The sequence below is a fragment of the Melanotaenia boesemani genome, chromosome 3 (assembly GCF_017639745.1).
Source record: "Melanotaenia boesemani isolate fMelBoe1 chromosome 3, fMelBoe1.pri, whole genome shotgun sequence".
In the NCBI taxonomy this organism is placed as follows: Eukaryota; Metazoa; Chordata; class Actinopteri; order Atheriniformes; family Melanotaeniidae; genus Melanotaenia; species Melanotaenia boesemani.
The window spans coordinates 16,540,039-16,559,854 of NC_055684.1; the positions used below are offsets into that span (position 1 = coordinate 16,540,039).

The 19,816-nt window shown below is 37.8% G+C and overlaps 3 protein-coding genes and 1 long non-coding RNA gene across 4 annotated transcripts; 1 reads left to right on the forward strand and 3 right to left on the reverse strand.

Annotated features, from left to right (window-relative positions):
* Positions 1 to 855: 855 nt before the first annotated feature.
* On the reverse strand, positions 856 to 2,778 carry LOC121637050 (odorant receptor 131-2-like). The gene is made up of 2 exons (XM_041980946.1): positions 2,654 to 2,778; positions 856 to 1,828 (listed from the first exon to the last, which is right to left on the reverse strand). Exon 2 carries the CDS (start codon positions 1,787 to 1,789, stop codon positions 1,013 to 1,015), a length of 777 nt encoding a protein of 258 aa, XP_041836880.1. The 5' UTR covers positions 1,790 to 1,828; positions 2,654 to 2,778; the 3' UTR covers positions 856 to 1,012.
* A 6,162-nt stretch (positions 2,779 to 8,940) lies between these two features.
* LOC121636946 (odorant receptor 131-2-like) lies at positions 8,941 to 10,711 on the reverse strand. Its single transcript, XM_041980814.1, has 2 exons — positions 10,583 to 10,711; positions 8,941 to 9,735 (listed from the first exon to the last, which is right to left on the reverse strand). The coding sequence occupies exons 1-2, from the start codon at positions 10,709 to 10,711 to the stop codon at positions 8,941 to 8,943; spliced, it is 924 nt and encodes a 307-aa protein (XP_041836748.1).
* Positions 10,712 to 12,910: 2,199 nt separating this feature from the next.
* LOC121637432 lies at positions 12,911 to 16,634 on the forward strand. Its single transcript, XR_006009843.1, has 3 exons — positions 12,911 to 12,921; positions 14,214 to 14,222; positions 16,592 to 16,634. It is a non-coding gene; the product is annotated as an uncharacterized LOC121637432 (long non-coding RNA).
* A 1,482-nt stretch (positions 16,635 to 18,116) lies between these two features.
* On the reverse strand, positions 18,117 to 19,279 carry LOC121636947 (odorant receptor 131-2-like). Its single transcript, XM_041980815.1, has 2 exons — positions 19,044 to 19,279; positions 18,117 to 18,902 (listed from the first exon to the last, which is right to left on the reverse strand). Exons 1-2 carry the CDS (start codon positions 19,206 to 19,208, stop codon positions 18,117 to 18,119), a joined length of 951 nt encoding a protein of 316 aa, XP_041836749.1. The 5' UTR covers positions 19,209 to 19,279.
* Positions 19,280 to 19,816: the final 537 nt, after the last annotated feature.

Genomic DNA, 19,816 nt, shown 5'->3' on the forward strand with positions numbered 1-19,816 from the left:
ACTAACATGTTATAGATTATAAAAGACTGCAACAAGACTCCCAAACAATGGAGGTTTATTGGATAAAATATGGGTTTTATTTTACTTCATAGCAGTAAGAAAATGCTTTGTTGGTTAATGTCAAGCTGCCATGATGACATTTTGTACAAAAGCAATTTTGCACTGAAAGTGTATTAATGGAATGACACCCAAAAGTCATAAAAACATTAATTCAACTTCAGTGTTATACTCATATCACTCTTTCTGAGATCAGTATGTCATGGTAAAGGAGGAATATGTGGAAGATGTTTGCTAATTTTATTTAAAAATCATGCTGTGGAGATTATTAAAAGGATTCTCTACGAACCAATGGCTCAATAAGAGTCATAGACAAGATGTTCATGTAAAATTACTTGGCTAGTAATGACCAGAAGGCAGAGACATGGATACAAACTGCTGAAGAATTTTTTATATATACAGTAACTGAAGTTTCAAACCAGTATTTACATATTTTAAATTATAAATCTAATCTTAGACCACATGATCTTGCAATGTTTGTACCCCACAAAACATGAATCTAAATATAAATGAGCAGATGGATTTGCCACAGTTGATAATTAACAGTAGAAAAATAGTTTGAGCCCCTGGGTGTCGTTTTTCTCCATGACACGGAAACGTGTGGACTGTCTGTTCTGCTCACCGTGACAGTTTTCACACCACTGCTGAGAAAAATCTTCTGATATCTGTAATCCATGTCATCTTACTTTGGTTGAAAGTTATTCTTTGTCATTTAAAGTTTAATCAGACAAATAATGTTGAAAGACGGATGATTTCCATACTTAAACTTCAAGAATCTTACGTACTTTAATTTTTAAAAATAACTGATTAATATTATCTTTTAGCTCCTTTACAGCCTGACATTTCTACAATTTTTATTAGTTTCACTTTAGTAGTTAGTTAGTTCTTGACTTTCTTTGCATTTGCCATTGATTAAATCTATTCTGGAGTAAAGGATCTGAACAGTCTTGGATCCTTACAAACTGTCTTTGTGCACGGGAGTGACTTTCTTCACCGTGTCCCTGTACCTGCAGCTCAGAAGGTACATCCTGAGGTATTTCCTGAACTTCTTGTCTCTGAAACCATAGATGATTGGACTCAGGAACCGAGGCAGAATGTAAACAATCAAGTAATTTGCATATCTTATTTCCAGGATTCTGCCTGGAAAGATTATTTGCAGAACAATTTCCACACTTGGGGAGATGTAGGAGAGCATGCACATGGCTAGCTGAGCCCCGTGGAGGAGGATGGTGTTCCTGGCCTTCTGGGAAGATGTCTTTTCTGTTGACAGGGCCCTGGCTGCAAATAGGATCTTTAAATAGGTGAAGACCAGAATCAGAAACACACAGGAGAAATAGATGATATCAAAAACCTGCTTTTTGAATGCCAGGACTGGGTCTTTGAACACATTTGGGCGCAAGCAGAACACTGACTCATAAAAAAAGCTTGGAGGCTCAGTAGCCAGTGTCACAAATAGATCTGTAATATCTGGAGCCACACAAATAAACCAAATCAACCCGATGACCATATGAGTCCTTCTCACTGTGCAGATTTGAGCATAGTGTAAAGGTTTGCAAATGGCAATGTAGCGCTCAATAGCCATGCCAGCTAAGTAGAACGTAGTGGTTCTGGTGGTGAAGACGGCCAACAGGATAAAGAAACAACAGAAAGAGACATTAATCTTATAGAAGATGTAGCTGAGGATGAAAAGTGTGATGGTGACTGTCAGCTGGACGCCATCATTTATCACCATGTGGATGAAGAGGATGTAGCGAGGGTCTTCATAGAAAATCTAAAAGAGAACAAAGAAAACACAAAGGATTAAAATTCTATGCCATGTAAAAAGTGAACAGTAGGGAGGGATTTAAAGAAAAAAGAAACACTGTTCATCGAGATATAATTCTTGCCAACCGCTTGGGTGTTTCCAGATCAGTTACAAAATTCATTCATTATCTGTACTGCATTGTCCATTAAGGGTCGTGGGGAAACTGGAGCTTAACTCAGCATTTAGCAGGTGAGAGTCAGGGTACACCCCAGGTCAACAGTCCATCACAGGGCCAACACAGGGAGACAAACAGCCATATACACTCACTCCCAGGGAAAGTTTAGAGCATGTCTTTGGACAGTGAGGGAAGCCATGCATATAAGATGCAAACTCCATACAGAAAGGCCAGTTTGAACCTTCCATTAGCCGGGGCTTAAACCACCAACCTTCTTGCTGTGAGGCTGCGGTGCTAACCACCACACCACCATGCAGTCCTGCAGTAACTGGAGCAACTCTCAGAAGGATTTGAGATGCTACAATGATATTATTTGTGGAACCATCCAGATGTTGCATAAACTTAAACATCAAGTTTCTTAACAGTGCTTCGAGGGTGCTCACTCTCGCAGTGATGAACATCTGATTGACACTCCCTCCTCTGGGAACCTTAAGTATTATTCACATAGCATCATTGTATGCAGCTTGTAACTTCTGCATAGAAGATTTTTTATAAGGTGACCACAGATGGGCTGTGTAGAGTGGTCTTTAACATACTTTATATAATGCATTTTCATATATATATATATATATATATATGTAAAGCAGGAACAAGTGTGGATGTTTGAGTGTGTGTACCTGGTGTCTAAAAAATGTGGCAACCAAGGAGCTGTTGATGTAAGTGAGAATGAGCCAGACAAGAACTACTATCAGGTTTTTGACAACTGCCGTGGTGAAAGTATCTCTGATGATGACCTTGAGAAAGGGAGTAGAATAAGATAAAAAGAAAATAAGTTAGGACACTATTATTTATTACAGAATCACAACAGTGTTTCATCAGCTGAATTAGCAAAATAAATACTTCTTATGCAAACCACTGACTCTTGAAATGCCTCCCAACCTCACCCTAGGCCCTCATCCTTTTTTCTCCTTTCTCCTTTCAGCTTTGCTGGGCTAAGGTGAAATAACTGGGTTATTGGGGGGGTGGGGGGTATTACGATTTTACTGAAAGGACTGAAAGTGAAGAGAGGAAGAAGAGGACTGTTTGCTTGGAGCGTGTATGCAAGGTTTTCATTTGAGATGTGCACACATTTAACTTCAGAATTGAGCTTTGATCAGTTTTGAAGGACTCATGTTCCTTTGCTGTAGCACATAAACAGAGTCGTAAGTAGTAAATACTTAGAGCACATTTTTAACCACATTTAGATTAATTCAGTCATGCATGTGTAAAAATTATGTACACTCTTTATACAGTATTCTGCACTTTTTTCTTCTCTAACTGCAGAGTCACGGATGCCACACCAATGACATTTAAAGGCATTATTACATACACGTGTTTTTTACATTTGGACAACAGAACAATTCAATGAAAAAAGAATGAGTGTTAGTTTTCAGTGATGTAAAGACACGTCTCACAACATCTGATTGTTTCACCAAACCTGATTAGGGAGAGTCACGTTGCCCCTGACACCAGCTGATGAACTCATACTTCACCAAGACCTAAGAGAGAATGCTAGACAATATATTCATTTATATTTCTCTATATTAACATGAAAATATTTACTAAATATACAAGATTCTTGAATAAAATTAGTTTAATACGTCTATCTCCAAACATTAAAATTTAACTGTTTTAAAACTACTCCTAAAAAAAAAAAGAAATAAAAAAAAAAAAAAAAAAAGGGCTGAATCTTAAACGTAACATCACATTAATGCAGCTAATCCAGTTTGCCTTGACTTTCCCTTAGTTTTTGTACAAATGATTTTAAAGCAGTGTTACAATACATGCTGCTTAAAATATAACAGCATAACATTTTGAAATATTAAAATGGTTCAAATTTAAATGAAGATACTAAATCCAAAACTATTAATATCTGACCAGAATATAACTGAAATGAAAGGAAACCCATATTATCCTGCCTCTCCAATCTACTTACCAAACAGCTGAGAGACAGACAGAAAGTGAGCTGAAGAGCCTTAATAAAGACGACGATATTCATTAGTGAGTTGAATATTTGGTCTGAAGTTGAGTCATGGGCGTCACATCCATGAGGGATGAGGGTGTTTCAACACCCACAAGTTTCTTGGTGAGACTGTTCAACACCCACACTCATCGTGTTTTTTTTTATTTTTTATTTTTTTTATAACTTTTTCTGTGTTTTGCTGAAATATCGCTGCTCTAGTCGCTCCCTGGTCCTCTCTGGTCTGGTCTTCTCTGGTCTCCTGTGTGTCTGTGCAGCCTCCCCCTCTTGCAGCTGTCAGTGACTGGCTGATTGGCTTTGTGGTTGCTAGTACCGTCTCTCTTGTTGTGTTTGTATATCGTTCAGCTGTTGAAGAAACTAGCAGTTTATGGTCCACACAACACACATTTATCCCAACGTATTGTTTCTTTCTTTCAACTCTTTCAACTTTCTTTTTAACATTTAGAAAATAGAAGTTTAAATATCTTTTTTTAGTGTGTTTAACTGGAATACAGGAATAAAACATTTGTAAAAGGCAGTGAGTCACACTTGTTCAAATTTATATTCAGACCGGAGGCTTCAGAAAACTTGAGAAAAAGAAGGGTGGTGTAATCAGCCAGTTACGATATTTTAATTTGTTTTTAAATGTGATGCCTTTAAAGGAATGCTGAGTGATTAGCAAATTAAGAATTTCACCCACAACTAGAAAAAGATAAGGAGAGATTGGGTATCCCTGACAAAAACCTTGTCTTACCTCCAACCCGATGTACCCTGAAGAGGTTTGATAGAGCAAGTGTTTTTACTGGAAATGGGGTTTTATTGTTTGAAATTATTGAATTTAAAGAATCTAAGGGTGTCAAAGATGAAATTATGGGATACTGTATTAAAGTTTTTTTTGGAAGTCTAAGTGCAGAATTAAAAGGGAAGCATGAAGCTGATCTTTATAGTTTATTAAGCCAATTTAAATAAATATGCCAACCACTTATGAACCTGCTTTGTGATTAGTGAATATTTTCATTTAGGCCAGATTTTAAATATTTTGCTAAGACAGAGCCAACCATTTTATTATTGTTGTTTAAGAGTGTTACTGGCCCAAAGTTATGAAGGAGTAAAGAGTCTTTATTTGGTGTTGGGATGAGAGAGGGCTGTCCCAGATGTAATGATGATATCAATTTTTGTTTATCAAAAGCTTCATTATAGACAGAAAAGAGAAATACTGCAGTTTCATTGTCAAAGATTTTTTTTTAAACTCAGAGGTTAAGCCGTCGTAATCAGCATGATTTATTGTTTTTTGTAGCTCTTTGACGCTCTCAAATTCTCCTCCATAGTTAATATTTCTGAACTTTTCTAATAATTATTCATTTGCTGTTTTGGTTCTTCAATTGTTTCTAAAAAGTTTGGTGAGTTTTATAAGGCTGATAAAGTTTTTCATAAAAGTCTCTTATGCATCTTGTTAAAGGATGGTTGTCTTTGCAGATTGTTCCATTTATTCTGAATTCCTGTAATACTATTATTTCTAAACTAAAAAGTAAAATACTCCTTCTTTCACTTTCCTCCAACCATTTTTTTTTTTTTGAGAATGAACAAGAAGGCTCCCTTAGCTCTCTCTGCATAATAAATAAATAAATAAATAACAAATAATTACATAATAAATTGTAAATAATGACAAAAACAAACAAACAACAAAACCCCATCTAATTCCTCTGATCATTTTTCCTGAGTGAGAATGTAAACATCATAGTTTACGTTCTGAACTGAGGTAAGCTCAGAGACTTTTTGTTGTTACATTAAGTGATTTATTCTGAATTTTCATTCAATTTAAAATTTTAGAAGTTCCCAGTGTTTTACATATTCTTTGCTTACTAAAGCCATCTGCTATAATTCTTTAATAAGACTGTTGATATTTGAGGTAATCTGTTCATCATTAAAAAGCAAGCTTTTCAACTTCCAGCAGCCCACGCTCCTTCTATTCCTTCCATTTTCATGCATATTAAGTTTTAGTTTTATTGTTTTGTGATCAGTCATGATGACAGCGAACATTTCAACTTCACAAATATGTGGGTTGAGTTCAGTTATGATCAGCCGAAAATCAGTCTATGTCTGTGATGTAAAGGTTTTGTCTGTATATTTGTTTTGTTATGAAGTGAACAAGTTTATATTCAGAATTTGTGCTGAGGTTGTTTCTTCTAATTCTTCAAGGATTAATGAGATAGATGTGGAAGAATTATAACCGTTGACATTACCAACACAAACTGATGATCAGCTATTTCAATAAAACAGCCAATAAATTTTCGCGTCGCATTTTGATTCTAATATTTTGCCAGTAAAGTTGTCTCTTAGGATACTTGCCCCAGCTGAGTGGTTTGTTCCATGTGACCACCAGATGTCACTGCCCCATTAATTTTTCTATAACTTTTTGTGTTATCGGCACAAGAATGGGCCTCCTGTAAAAAGATGAGATCTGCTTTGATTTCTCTACAAAAAAAAAAAAAAAAAGCTAAATAAGACGGCTTATAAAAATATATGTGTTTCAAATAAAAAAAGAGAAAAAATAATGACATATTCAAGAGAAAATTAATTTAAAGCCACTGAAACCAGCAAGCTTTTGACACAACCAATATTTCTTTCTTTTCCACACTGTGTAGTCAGTGGTGCTAGAGATGCTGGTCATCCTTAGTTTGTTGTTTTTGACCTATACATGGAGTCGGTAGAGTTGAGTGGATGAGGAGCGGTGTCATACCACATGGTATAAGTGGGCTGCAGGTTATCTTTGTGGTTTGTGGCCTTCATAAATGGAATAATCAGAGTTAAGTAGATGAGATCAGTGGAAAAAGTGATGCTGGTTGTAGATCAACCAGCTCAGGTTGAGTGTTCATGGCAAATTTTCTTCCCACTGTCAAAAGCTCTTGGTTTGATTGTGTGAAGACACCATCACCTTTTATTGCGTTCAGCTTCAGCTAGTCTTTCATTTAGAGCAGCAATGTCTTTTTGTTGTTTAAGGTATTTCTTTTTTCTATGATGTCTCTGCTTATTATATGTCATTGATTTCATTGTGAAGGCCTGGTACACACATAACGATATTTGGGCTGTTGTCCCAATTTTGCCTCCTCCCGACCTCGGACGGCAAATGCCGGTCATTGTGAGATTTCCCTGTCCAATCATTATTTGGTCTGAGGTGTATTATGACCCGATTTGTCCCGATAATCTGCTCTAAAACGGGTCGTAGCCGACATTTGGAAATATTGAACATGTTCAGTATTTCAGAGCGGGTTTCTGAAGAACATTGATGACTAGTGAATTGTAACTGCGTGGATGGCACAGAATGTAGCCAATCAGAGAGCGAGCTGGGTGGGAAACAAGGAAGTAAATAAAGTCCGTGTTCACGCCGTCTCCAGTCTGTTATTTTTTTCATTTCTGGCTTTTTCTGTTAACAATAGTCCCGAGACCATTATCATTCCTATGTCCTATATATCTTCTTCAATGCTGTGTTGTGTTTTCCGATTGTTACTAGGTTTCTTCTTCTTCATTTTTTGGCGGTTGTTGCTATGGTTCTTCTTCTACGCCTCGATGTTGTCTGGCTCGGAGGACTAGATTGTAGATGAGTTGCAGGACAGTGTCATTATGTGTGTGTTGTTCTGTGATTATATTACTGGTGCACACCACACACATTGTGCTAAAAACTGTTTAATGCCTGTTTTTTTCATGTTTTCTTCACGTGGGAGGTCTTGAACTGATAAAAAGTCTCATAAGATTAAAAACATTGTTATGTGTGTACCAGGCTGAACAAATTCTAGTTAATTTTTAAGTTCTTCAATCATTTTTATTGTTGCTGTTGAGCTTTGATTCTTCTGACAGAAACTGATTTCATTAACTATCCACATAAAAATATAAAACTCTAATTTGGTTATAATAAGTTATCATTATTTTCAACAGAACTGGTAAGTTTTTATTTTATTTTTTTAAAGGTATAGTCCTTGCTGAGGGCTTCAAGTTCACTAATAATGGCTTCCAGTCATGGCTTTTACACACTGAGATTTCTGCAGGACTCCTGACTGTTTTGAGCATGTTGCTGATATCTTGTTCTGGATCTTCTATTTTCTACATAGAAAAAGCATGAGAGGTCTGTGCAAACATAATTGCTGGGGACAAAGATGTGATTATCTGTGCATGAGTAAACCTGAATGGCAGATTTCAGTACCTCCAACAGTGCTGGTTTTAAATTATCTTGTAAGGTTGTACTTTACTTCAATATTTCAATATTTTAAGAGAGTATCAAATGTTTCTAATTTAGTTTTATACAGCATTATGATGCCATTAAGTTTTAAATAGTGTGATGCATACAATAAAACATTTATAAAAGTGAAAGGATAACACTGAGGGAAAAAAAAGACTTTAATTGATATGTATATTAGAGATTTTTTTATTTATTCTGTAGACATGACAAAAGAATATTTTCAGAAAGTAAGCAGTCGAACCAAAATATGAAAAACTGGCATATAAAAGACACAAGAGACAAATTTAGTCCATTTAGTTGCCAGTTATAAACATTTCTATACTGGATACAGAAGAACCTCTTAAGCTGTCTTGGGGGAAAAGGTGTGTAAAGGCACATATCGCTATGAGAGTTTCTAGTTCGATTACAAAATATTCAGTAAAATACAAAACAAAGCTTTGAAAATACTACAGAATAAAATTAAAAAAGTGTTAAAAAGTGTGTATTTAGTAGTCAGGTATATGTGGGTAAACAAATAGGAGAAAAGGTTTTATTGGAGAATATTGCCCAAATATCCAAATACGCTAGTTCAACATGTACAAACTGTATTGTTTTGTCGTTTTTGATCATATTTGAAAGAATGAAAGCAATTTTAATAATTATATTTCCCTTCTATAACTGTGAGGGTTACTTTTTCTTTGTAATACCCTATCCTATCCTTGAGTTTTGAACTATTTGATCAGACACGATCGCTATAATTGCCTGTTGCCTCTTTTCTCAGGATGAATGCTTGATGCGTGGAACAGGGACCGTTTCAAGTACTCTCTGAACAGCTTGTCTCTTAAACCATAGACAGTTGGACTGATGAGTCTTGGCAGAACCTGAATCAGCACAGAAGCAACGTAGCGAATATTCAGAGCATCTTTAGGAAACAGAGTTATCAGACCTTGAATCATTAAATTACTGACATAACTCAGCATACACAGCATCAGCTGGAAGCCATGCAGCAGGACAGTGTTCCTCGCTTTCTTGGCATTTGCAGAAGCTGCTTGTGCAGTGAAAAGGATCCTGAAGTACGTATAGAAAAGAACGACCCAAACACTGACCAAAAACAAAATGTTAGATACGTCTCTTTTCTTGTCAAGATGTGGGTTTGCAAAAATACTTGCCCACATGCAGAACATCCTGGAATTAAAAAACTCTGTAGGTTTTATGGCCAAGACAACAAACAGATCTGGTACGATAGTAAGTGAACTGAGCATCCATATCAAAGCAATCACAATATAAGTTTTCTTGACTGTACAAATTCGTGGGTGGTGAAGAGGAAAGCATATGGCCAGATAACACTCTACTGCCATAGCAGCGAGTGTTAAGGGATTGTTTAGATTTGAAGCAATAGCAATCATTAGCAAAACAATGCATAAGGAAACATTGAGGGTGAACAAGATGTAACTCAGGACTTGAAGGATGACAAACAATGCCAACATAATGATGTCATTGATCACCAGATGGATGTAGAGGATGTAACGAGGGTTCATGGTGAAAACCTGAAGGGAGGAGATTACACAGAAAGCAAGAATGTAAGTAACTGATAATATGAGCAGATATCGCAACATGTGTACATGTTGATTATTCTAAAATACATTCAGCTAACACTTCTTACTCTGACAGTAGCAAGCTAAGGTTTGGACACCCCTTGTTAAAATTAAGAAAGTTAAAGTATTCTCCCTTTAATACAGTAAGTATGATGAGTGTTTCCTTTAGCCATTCTTTACGATTATTATTATTATTTTTATTATTATTATTATCATTATTATTATTATTATTATTTTTATTATTATGCTTTGAGCTTTTATCTCTTAGAGAACTTTGACTAAGATTTTAGTCAGCTTTTAGAAAGGCAAAGTTATGAAAAAAAAAAAAAAGATACCTTGCTGGAAGACAAACTTTATTCGCCAAAACTGGCGAATAAAGTAGGGATTTTCTACAGGGGCCCTCTGTTTCAATTTCCATCATGGAAACTTTTTTCAGAATAAAACCCTTCAGAAATTCAGAGTCTTGAAAATTAAAACATCATGAACTTAATGAAGTTAAAATACAACTTTTTTTTAGCAGCAGCAATAAGCATAGCAAGTCTAAGTGAAAAAATGGTTTGGAAATCCATGAAATACAGATTTAGAAGAACTGAGGAGGCGGGGTACCCAAACGTTTCCATTTTGTTTATATAACTCTTAATGCCTCATATAAAAAATAAGAGTCATGGTAAATATTATTCAGTTTTGTGGCTTTTGAAAGTCAGGTCAGGCCATATATTCTTTCCTTTCCTCAGTCTTACCTCACTAAATCACACTTCTGGATGCTTCAATAAAAAAAAATAAATCAATGTATACAAACCTGATGTTTTCTAAATGTGTGCACCAGAATACCATTGATATAGATGACGGTGAGTGAGAGGATGACTGTAATCACATTCTTGGTTATTGCGACATCTAAGGGGTCCCTATTGGCTGCTGTGACATTCATGCCAGTGTTTGTAGGCTTCACGAGACATCTGACATGGTCCACCGAACTGGAAGGAAAAAGAGATCAGGCCATTTGGAAAAGAAAAGAAGAGTGCCATCAGTCTGCAGGTCAGAACCAAATAAAATACACTGCTTGTCTTTCAAGCATTTAATTTTGCTTTGAGGTGCCTGCTTTGAATTAATGAGGTTATCAGTGTTATAAATGTTTAAAAAATAAATAAATAAAATACAATATTTTTACATGCTACTTACTGCCAAAATGACTGGGAATTTTTAAATTATTGAGATGCAAAAAACTCTTAAGTCATCACACAATACCCAATGAAAATATATTTTCATTTCACACGGAACTGAAGCACACATGTACGAAAAATTGTTTTCTCATTTTCTGCCACTGATGGTTCTAGAAAATAGAAACTAAACACTTTCAAGTCTGAGACATTTAGAGCTAAAACACACTTATTCCTCCTTGATTCAATCAGAAACATTGGGTTGCAAAAATAACATTTCTATTTCATCAAAATTATAAATTTACATAAAATAGGAAAGCAGTATAAGTTGACTACAACATAATAGAGCCTTGCTCTATGCACAGATAAAAGAGGGTCTCACCTGGTAGAGGTCACATCCACCTACGTCATGAACAGAAAGTGAAGTGTCAAGTATCACTGATGCATCTCAATATATAGCTGTTGCATGACAGAAATAATCAAGGGTTTGGTGTGTGTGTGTGTGTGGATCTGTGAGCAATTGCATGTGAGGCTGTTCTAAGTGTACAGTCGATGCGGGTTGGATGATAGTTTATATGTCACTTGTGTTGGATGAAAATAATCTTAGTTTAATGACAAAACTAGATTAGTAAGAACAACTGACACATCAAAGAACATTAAAAACAACGTTATATTAGTGGAAGAGTGCTACAGAGAAAAAGAGTTAACATGGTCTAACCTTTCATGTAAAAGTCAGGAGCGTGACCATTCAGACATGCAACCAACTTTTTGTATAGATGTCACACTGAATCTTTGAATCTTAGGAATGTTTTCATTTTACTTTACACAGGTGGGAATTCGGTCCGTGTACATTCTTTTTCAGTTTTTTAATTTACAATCAAAATCAGAAAAAAATAGCCAATTTTCCTTTCCCTACTCCCAGAATTCAAAGATAAAAGACATAATTAAAAACCGGCCTGTTTTTGGATTTTGGCAATTCTTTTTTTATATGTTTCCTTCAGAATTTACAGATGAAGAAATGTTAGCAGGCGGCCCGGAAATTAGAATTCTTTCAAAATATAAGCCTAGAATAACATCTAACATCATGCAAGCTGAGGAATTTCCCTTGTAAATGGGATACGAGAAGTAAACATTAGCAAATCATTAAGACTTCTCATATTTTAACCATATTTTTTTTTCTAGAAAGCTCACCAAACATGTTTAATGGTTTATTAAAAAAAAATTATATATGAAAACTCAATACCCACAAGTCAGCAACATAATTCAAGTACAGTTCTGGAAGACAGACTGGAATACTACAGTCCTTCCAAATGGAAACATCGAATGTGATTCTGATTCTTCCTCTAAAGAAGAAATATTGACAACCGTTTATCAGAAGTAGCAAATAAAAAAAAAAAAGAAAAGAAAAACACGTTTCCTTGGATTGAATTCAATTAATTCTGGGAGAAAAGGAATGATGCATCACCAGCAGCCTTCGTTTGGGGCCAAACGAAGTGCGGATTTGAAGGGTAAATTCGGAGGGTCCTTCAAATTCTGTGAATTGGGACAGTACTTTGTGCACCACAACGATGTATGTGGCAGACGAATCTGCACTTCGAAGCGTACAGACCTTGAATTTGGACACACCTATTAACCTCTACCTTAGATGCGCCCCACCATAACCCGACCCCCCCCTCCTCTCTTGTAGTGCCCAGAGCAGGACAGGTTCCAGCCAGGCCAATTAAACAGTGGCTATGGACAAATATTTCACCTGTCTGAGTTGTATTTTCAGTTATATGTATAAGTTGTATTTACATGATGGATAGATTTAATATGATCACAACATGATACTTTTTTTTATTTTTGTTTCTTTGTTTTTTAACCTTTTGTATGCCAAAATGCACAATAATCCTTAAATCGTTCAATTTCTAACAAAAACGTTCTGTCCTCCACAATCCCATTTTGTTTTGCAATTGCTTTTGTCTTCGCAGAAACTCATTATGTCATGTAACTCACAAGTGGTTCAAGCACGTGTATAAAAAATATGCACCACAAAACGGTCAGAATGAGTGTATTAACGGTTATTTTTTTCCTGCTGATCCGATTGTGAAAAGGTTTAAACCACACCTCTAGACCGGGTTAAAAATTCTTTCTGATCAAGGCCGATTAAATCAGCTGACATGTTTGCATGACAAATTTTTATTCTGATCAGCTGTACAATTGAATTAAAAGTGCTCCACATGAACGTAGCTAGTAAGAAACGAAGGGTGAGGGGGTATTGTTAATATTCCTCTGTACCTACTCACCTTTTACTTTCAAGATGAAGCACAAGTAAAGGTTGCCACTTTATTATTCTTTTATTTGGTATTATTTCTTTTTTGTTTGTTTTTGATCGCTCACAGCAGCGCTGCCTTTAGAGAGCCTTTAACCATATGTTAAGATCACAGGACTGGTAAACATAACTGCACAACAGATAAACCAAGTGAAAAACCATTGGAGTTCACTGAACCAGTCAATGTGCTTTGTGGACGTGGAGAAGGCGTTCGACTGTGTCCCCCGGGGACTTCTGTGGGGGGTACTCCGGGAGAATGGAGTGCCAGACTCGCTTGTACAAGCTGTCCGGTCCCTGTATGACCAGTGTCAGAGCTTGGTCCACATTGCCGGCAGTAAATCAGAATCGTTTCCAGCTGCTCTTTGTCACAGATTCTGTTCATACCTTTTCTGGACAGAATTTCTATGCGCAGCCGAGGTGCTGAGGGGATCCAGTTTGGTGGCCTCAGGATTGGGTCTCTGCTCTTTGCGGATGATGTGGTTCTGTTGGCTTCATCGGGCCGTGATCTTCAGCTCTCAATGGAGCATATTCGCAGCCGAGGGTAAAGCGGCTGGGATGAGAATCAGCACTTCCAAATCCGTGACCATGGTCCTCAGCTGGAAAAGGGTGGAGTGCTTTTTCTGGGTCGGCATTGAGGTCCTGCCCAAGTGGAGGAGTTCACGGATCTTGGGGTCTTGTTCACGAGTGAAGGAAGGATAGAGCGGGAGATCGACAGGTGTCTGTCATGGTGAAGAGGGAGCTGAGCCAAAAGGCTCTTGATTTACCGGTCCATCTATGTTCCTACCCTCACCTATGGTCACGAGCTGTGGGTAGTGACCAAAAGAACAAGATTGCGAATACAAGCGGCTGAAGTGAGTTATCTCCGCAGGGTGACCAGGCTCTCCCTTAGAGATAGGGTGAGAAGCTCTGTGACCCGGGATGGGGCTCAGAGTAGAGTCGCTGCTCCTCTGTATCGAGAGGAGCCAGATGAGGTGGCATCTGGTCAGGATGCCTCTTGGACACCTCCCTGGTGAGGTGTTTGGGCACGTCCCACCGGAAAGACCCATGACACGCTGGATGGACTACAGCTCGCGGCTGGCCTGGGAAAGCCTTGGGATCCCCCCGGATGAGCTGGCGAATGTAGGGAGAGGACAGCCTGGGTTTCTGTTCTTAGGCAGCTGCCCCCGCGACCCGGCTTATTAGCCTTGCTCACTTCTAGACCTCCAGCCTCCAGTCTGCATCCCACTTTGCTGCATGACTTTCTGACATGCTGGCAGCAGACTGTCATCCTATTTAGCTGAATGTACACTGCTAAAAAAAATAAAGGGAACACTAAAATAATACATCCTAGCTCTAAATGAATGCAATATTCTTATTAAACACTTTGTTCTTCACATAGTTGAATGTGCTGACAACAAAATAACAAAAATTATCAATGGAAATCAAATTTATTAACATGAAGGTCTGGATTTGGTGTCACAGTCAAAATTAAAGTGGAAAAACATACTACACTCTAATCCAACTTTAATGTAATGTCCTTTAAACAAGTCAAAATGACGCTCAGTAGTGTGTGTGTGGCCTTCACATGCCTGTATGACCTCCCTACAATGCCTGGACATGCTCCTGATGAGGTGGCAGATGGTCTCCTGAGGAATCTCCTCCCAGACCTGGACTAAAGCATCCGCCAACTCCTGGACAGTCTGTGGTGCAACGGGCCGTTGGTGGATGGAGCGAGACGCGATATCCCAGATGTGCGCAATTGGATTCAGGTCTGGGGAACAGGCGGACCAGTCCATAGCATCAATGTCTTCGTATGCCACCAGCATATGGTCTCACAGGGGATCTGAGGATCTCATCTCAGTACCTAATGGCAGTCAGGCTACCTCTGACGAGCATATGGAGGGCTTTGCAGCCCCCCAAAGAAATGCCACCCCACACCATTACTGACCCAATGCCAAACTGGTCATACAGGAGGATGTTACAGGCAGCAGAACGTTCTCCACGGCATCTCCAGACTCTGTCACTTCTGTCACATGTGCTCAGTGTGAACCTGCTTTCGTCTGTGAAGAGCACAGGGCGCCAGTGGCGAAGTTGCTAATTTTGGTGTTCTCTGGCAAATACCAAACGGTCTGTACGGTGTTGGGCTGTAAGCACAACCCCCACCTGTGGACGTCGGGCCCTCATTCCACCCTCATGGAGCCTGTTTCTGACCGTTTGAGCAGACACATGCACATTTGTGGCCTGCTGGAGGTCATGTTGCAGGGCTCTGGCAGAGCTTCTCCTTTTCCTCCTTGCACAAAGGCAGAGGTAGCCTTTCTGGGTTGTTGCCCTCCTATGGCCTCCTCCACATCTTCTGATGTACTGGCCTCCTGGTAGTGCCTCCATGCTCTGGACACTACGCTGACAGACACAGCAAACCTTCTTGCCACAGCTCGCATTGATGTGCCATCTTGGATGAACCGCACTACCTGAGCCACTTGTTTGGATTTTAGACTCCGTCTCATGCTAGCACTAGAGTGAAAGCACCACCAGCATTCAAAGTGACCAAAACATCAGCCAGAAAACAGAGCAACTGAGAAGTGGTCTGTGGTGACCACCTGCAGAACCACTCCTTTATTGGGGTGTCTTGCTAATTGCCTATAATTTTGGCCACAGCGTCGCGCATTGTGCTCTCCGATCACTTTTGTCCAAGAAATTTCATTGTTTATAATGTAGGAGGGAATTTTGACATTTTCAAAGAAGTTCGTAAAGGACAAGGCAACAAGGATGAAGAGTTAGAAGATTTTGCTTGAACTGACAAAAAACCTGCTGTTGACTACTGTAAAAAGATAGGAAGACAACACTGGGTTCATCATCTTTTACAAACAGCATGGTGAATTTCATCATTTGATGGCGGATGGAACATTTTTTTTATATTGTGTCGCGTCGCAAGCCCCCGTGTTCACATCTACATGAAAAAGGTCATTTCACATGCACGAATGTCGCCTGTCGGTTGGCTGGAGGAGGGCAGCGATTTTCACCTTTTTGTGCAAGTTCCATAGGAAATCAATAAAGAAGGAGCAACGTCACATCCTGTGTATCGAGTCCATTACACTGAACAGTGTAGGTGGGTGTGCCTTTCTTCTCGTGAACGTGCACAAATTGGAGAAAATGACCAACCACTAAATTCCCCCACTGGGATGTCACTGAAATATCAAAAAAGAAAAAAACTCTCAACCATTTTATTTTTTCAACTACATGGAAACTGAATGTAGAGACACACTTGAAAACTACAATGTGCATTTATGTGATCAACATAACACCCTCCCACAGACTCACCCGCTCACTTTTCTGAATAGTATTCAACACTATAACACTGAAGAAAGCTCAGAAAAGTTGAAATAGCATAATAGGGCCCCTTTAAGGTAACCTACTTTTTTGTGTGTGTGTATGGATGTGAAGATGTCACTGCAACAACATGACAAGCCTCTTCTGAAAGCTTTTAGATGGGGGGGGGCGCATTATTCTTCCTCAATGAGAAGTCACTTGATTGGTTGCTAGTCCCTTTTTTGAAAGAAAGTCAATAGAAGGGTCTGAAAACTTGCTAAATATGGTGACAAGTTGCTAAGTTGGCAACACTGCAAAGATCCAAGAATAACTAATTTGCTACATATTTGTTTTACATTATCATCTGGGAGATTTCTCCTTAGAAGAAATTGTAAGGAGAAATTGTCTTCACAATGTAATCACAGCATGAGAAAAATCATATAAAATACTATTAGCATTAATTATTCCAGCTGAGAGACAGTCTTTTTTAAATATATATTTATTCATTTTTATAAAAAACAAAAAACAAAAGAAAAAGCAGCACATGAATGAATGAATCAACAGCAACACAGTCCAGACAAGAAAACAATATGCTACAAATTGATAATTACGTAACAAATAAAGCAAAGACACAATAAACAAACAAACAAAATTGTTCATACTGATGGAGACAGCATGGTCAGACACCTATTTGAAGAAATTTAACATAGGGTCCCATATGTGGTCAGACATGCTAAATCTATCACTATTATAAAACCTTGTCTTTCCAGATTCAGCATGTTTTCCAGTTCCCTCAACCAAAGATCAAACGTGGGTACTGAGTCCACCAAAACAAATGAAACAGAAGCTCTCTCATACTTCTTGGCTGATGGTAAAGCACTGGAAACTCCAATGATGGCAATGAGTGGATCTGGGGCCCAGGGCTTCCCAAAAGCTACTAAAAAACTGTGAAAAATACTCTTTTATAATAGTACAGTTTACTGCATGACCAGGAGGAATGCGCCAGGTTGCAGATTGAAGACCTGCAGCAACTGCAAACTGGTGACACATTGGTAAAAAAGAAAAAGCTATTTAGAGTTTCCCTGAAGTATTAGAGTCTGTGTAATGTTTTGAACTGTAAAAAAAATGTGTTTAATAAAACTTATAGTTTTTGCACTTCTTGCAAAACATGGGCAAATATGTGAAAGTACCAAAAGGCAAACAACAATAAATCAACAACAGAGATTTCAACATTTTTTTTAACATTAATGTTGTCGATAAAAAGTGGGCCCTGCAGAAAATAACTGGAACCACTGCGTTAACTGTCTACTCCTGAAACACTCACCACAGACCTCATCAGTTAATTTTTCCCCCAGCTCATCCTCCCATGCCGCTTTGTACCAGTCATGTCCAACATAGCCACGTTTTGCAAGATTTTATGGAGAAACTAATTTTGTGCCCGTGTTATTACTTTTCATTGATCTTGATTCATTTGGGATTCGTTCTCCCTTTTTCTCAACTACCCTGATATACAGAAATGCAACAAGTACAGCAGCCTAATCTTTAGTTAAATCTACTAAATCTAACTGAACTAAATTTAGTTAAATCAGTTTTTCTGTTGTCGTGGTACATGTCAGATACTTTCTCAAATACTGTCTGAATGTCTTGTCTCGTAGTCCGTATACAATAGGACTGACAAACCTGGGGAAAATCTGAACAAATATGTAATTAACAAAGAGTATTTGCATGTAATATTTAGGGAACCAATAAAACAAAACCTGTTTCAATTGAGGGCCTACATAAGTTAACATACTCAGCAATAACTGAAAGCCATGTAGCAGGATAGTATTCCTGGCCTTTTTAAAATTTCCCTCTACTGAATTAGCAGTTTTAGCAGCTAAGAAGATCCTGAAGTAGGTGCAGAGGAGGACGAGCCAAACTACAGTTAGATAAAGCAGGTAAGAAACATCTCTCTTTTTTAAACTGACTGGATGTCGGAACAAGTTGTCCCTCTCACAAAATATAGTGGAGTGAAATAACCATTCAGGCTCTGTTGCCAGAATAATAAAGATGTCTGGCAGAATTGAAACTGCACTCAAAGCCCAAATACAACCTATCAGACTATATGTTCTTTTAATGGTACACAGCTGAGAGTGCCGCAGTGGAAAACAAACAGCAATGTAGCACTCCACTGCCATTGCAGCTAAATTTAGTGGAGTGTTAAGGGTAGTAAAGACAGCTAAGGTAACAATAAAGCAACAGAGAGAAGCATTAATCATGTAGAAGACATAAATTAATATTAACACGCTGATTGTTACAGTCAGCTGGATCATATCGTTCAACACGAGGTGGATGAACAGGATGTAACGAGGATTCATATGAAGTATCTGAAAGAGAGGAGAAAACACAGCTTGTCTTTCTTTAAAATGCTTTGATTCATTTAGTTTAATTCTTCAATCTAAAGATGCTAATAGTTTCACTAAAACCATATTTTAGTGACAAAATTATAAAGTATTGTAAATTCTGACCTGATGTTTTCTGAAGGTGTAAACCAGAGTACCATTGATACAGTTGATGGTGAGGCCAAGACCCACTACAATCACATTTTTGGCCACAGCTGTGCTCAGAGAATCACGAGAAGTCAGGCTGCTTGACACATTATAGTCATTTGATGAGGAATTCATGGATGTCATGTCTATATCCCACAAGCCTCCTTTAGAGAAGAAAAATGTATAAAATATTCATTTAGGTTTTTCTGATTTATGTTGAAAAACCTAACTTTTGTTTTGCAAGGAAAATATTCAACTTTTTATTTTTGATCAAGAACAATGAGAAATATAATGGTTTACTTTCACAGCAGTTATTGATAACTTAGATTTGCAACACTTCACAAATAGCAGTTGACTGACATTACAGTAGGGAAACATCTCATTTTCTGTTTCTAAAATGTAAACCTGAATAAACAATTTCACATTCAAATAAAAGAAAAACTTGTACATAAAGACGGGCATTTTGTCATTGTAAAATACACAGCTAAACATTTAAACGTGTTGTGTAAGTAATTATAATTACAGAAAAAAAAACTTACTTGAGCATGAAAGAGATCAAAGAAGGTTAACAGAATAATTCAACCTGTGATAGCTGAATATTAAGGAATAGACAGCTTTCCTACCTCAGAAATACCACTTCTCCACTTTGACCAGAATGAAAACAATTAAAACAACACTCATGTTTATATGAAGCCTCTTGATCCAGAAGTTCAAAGGTGATGTCACTGGAATATCCTGCTGTGTATTTGTTG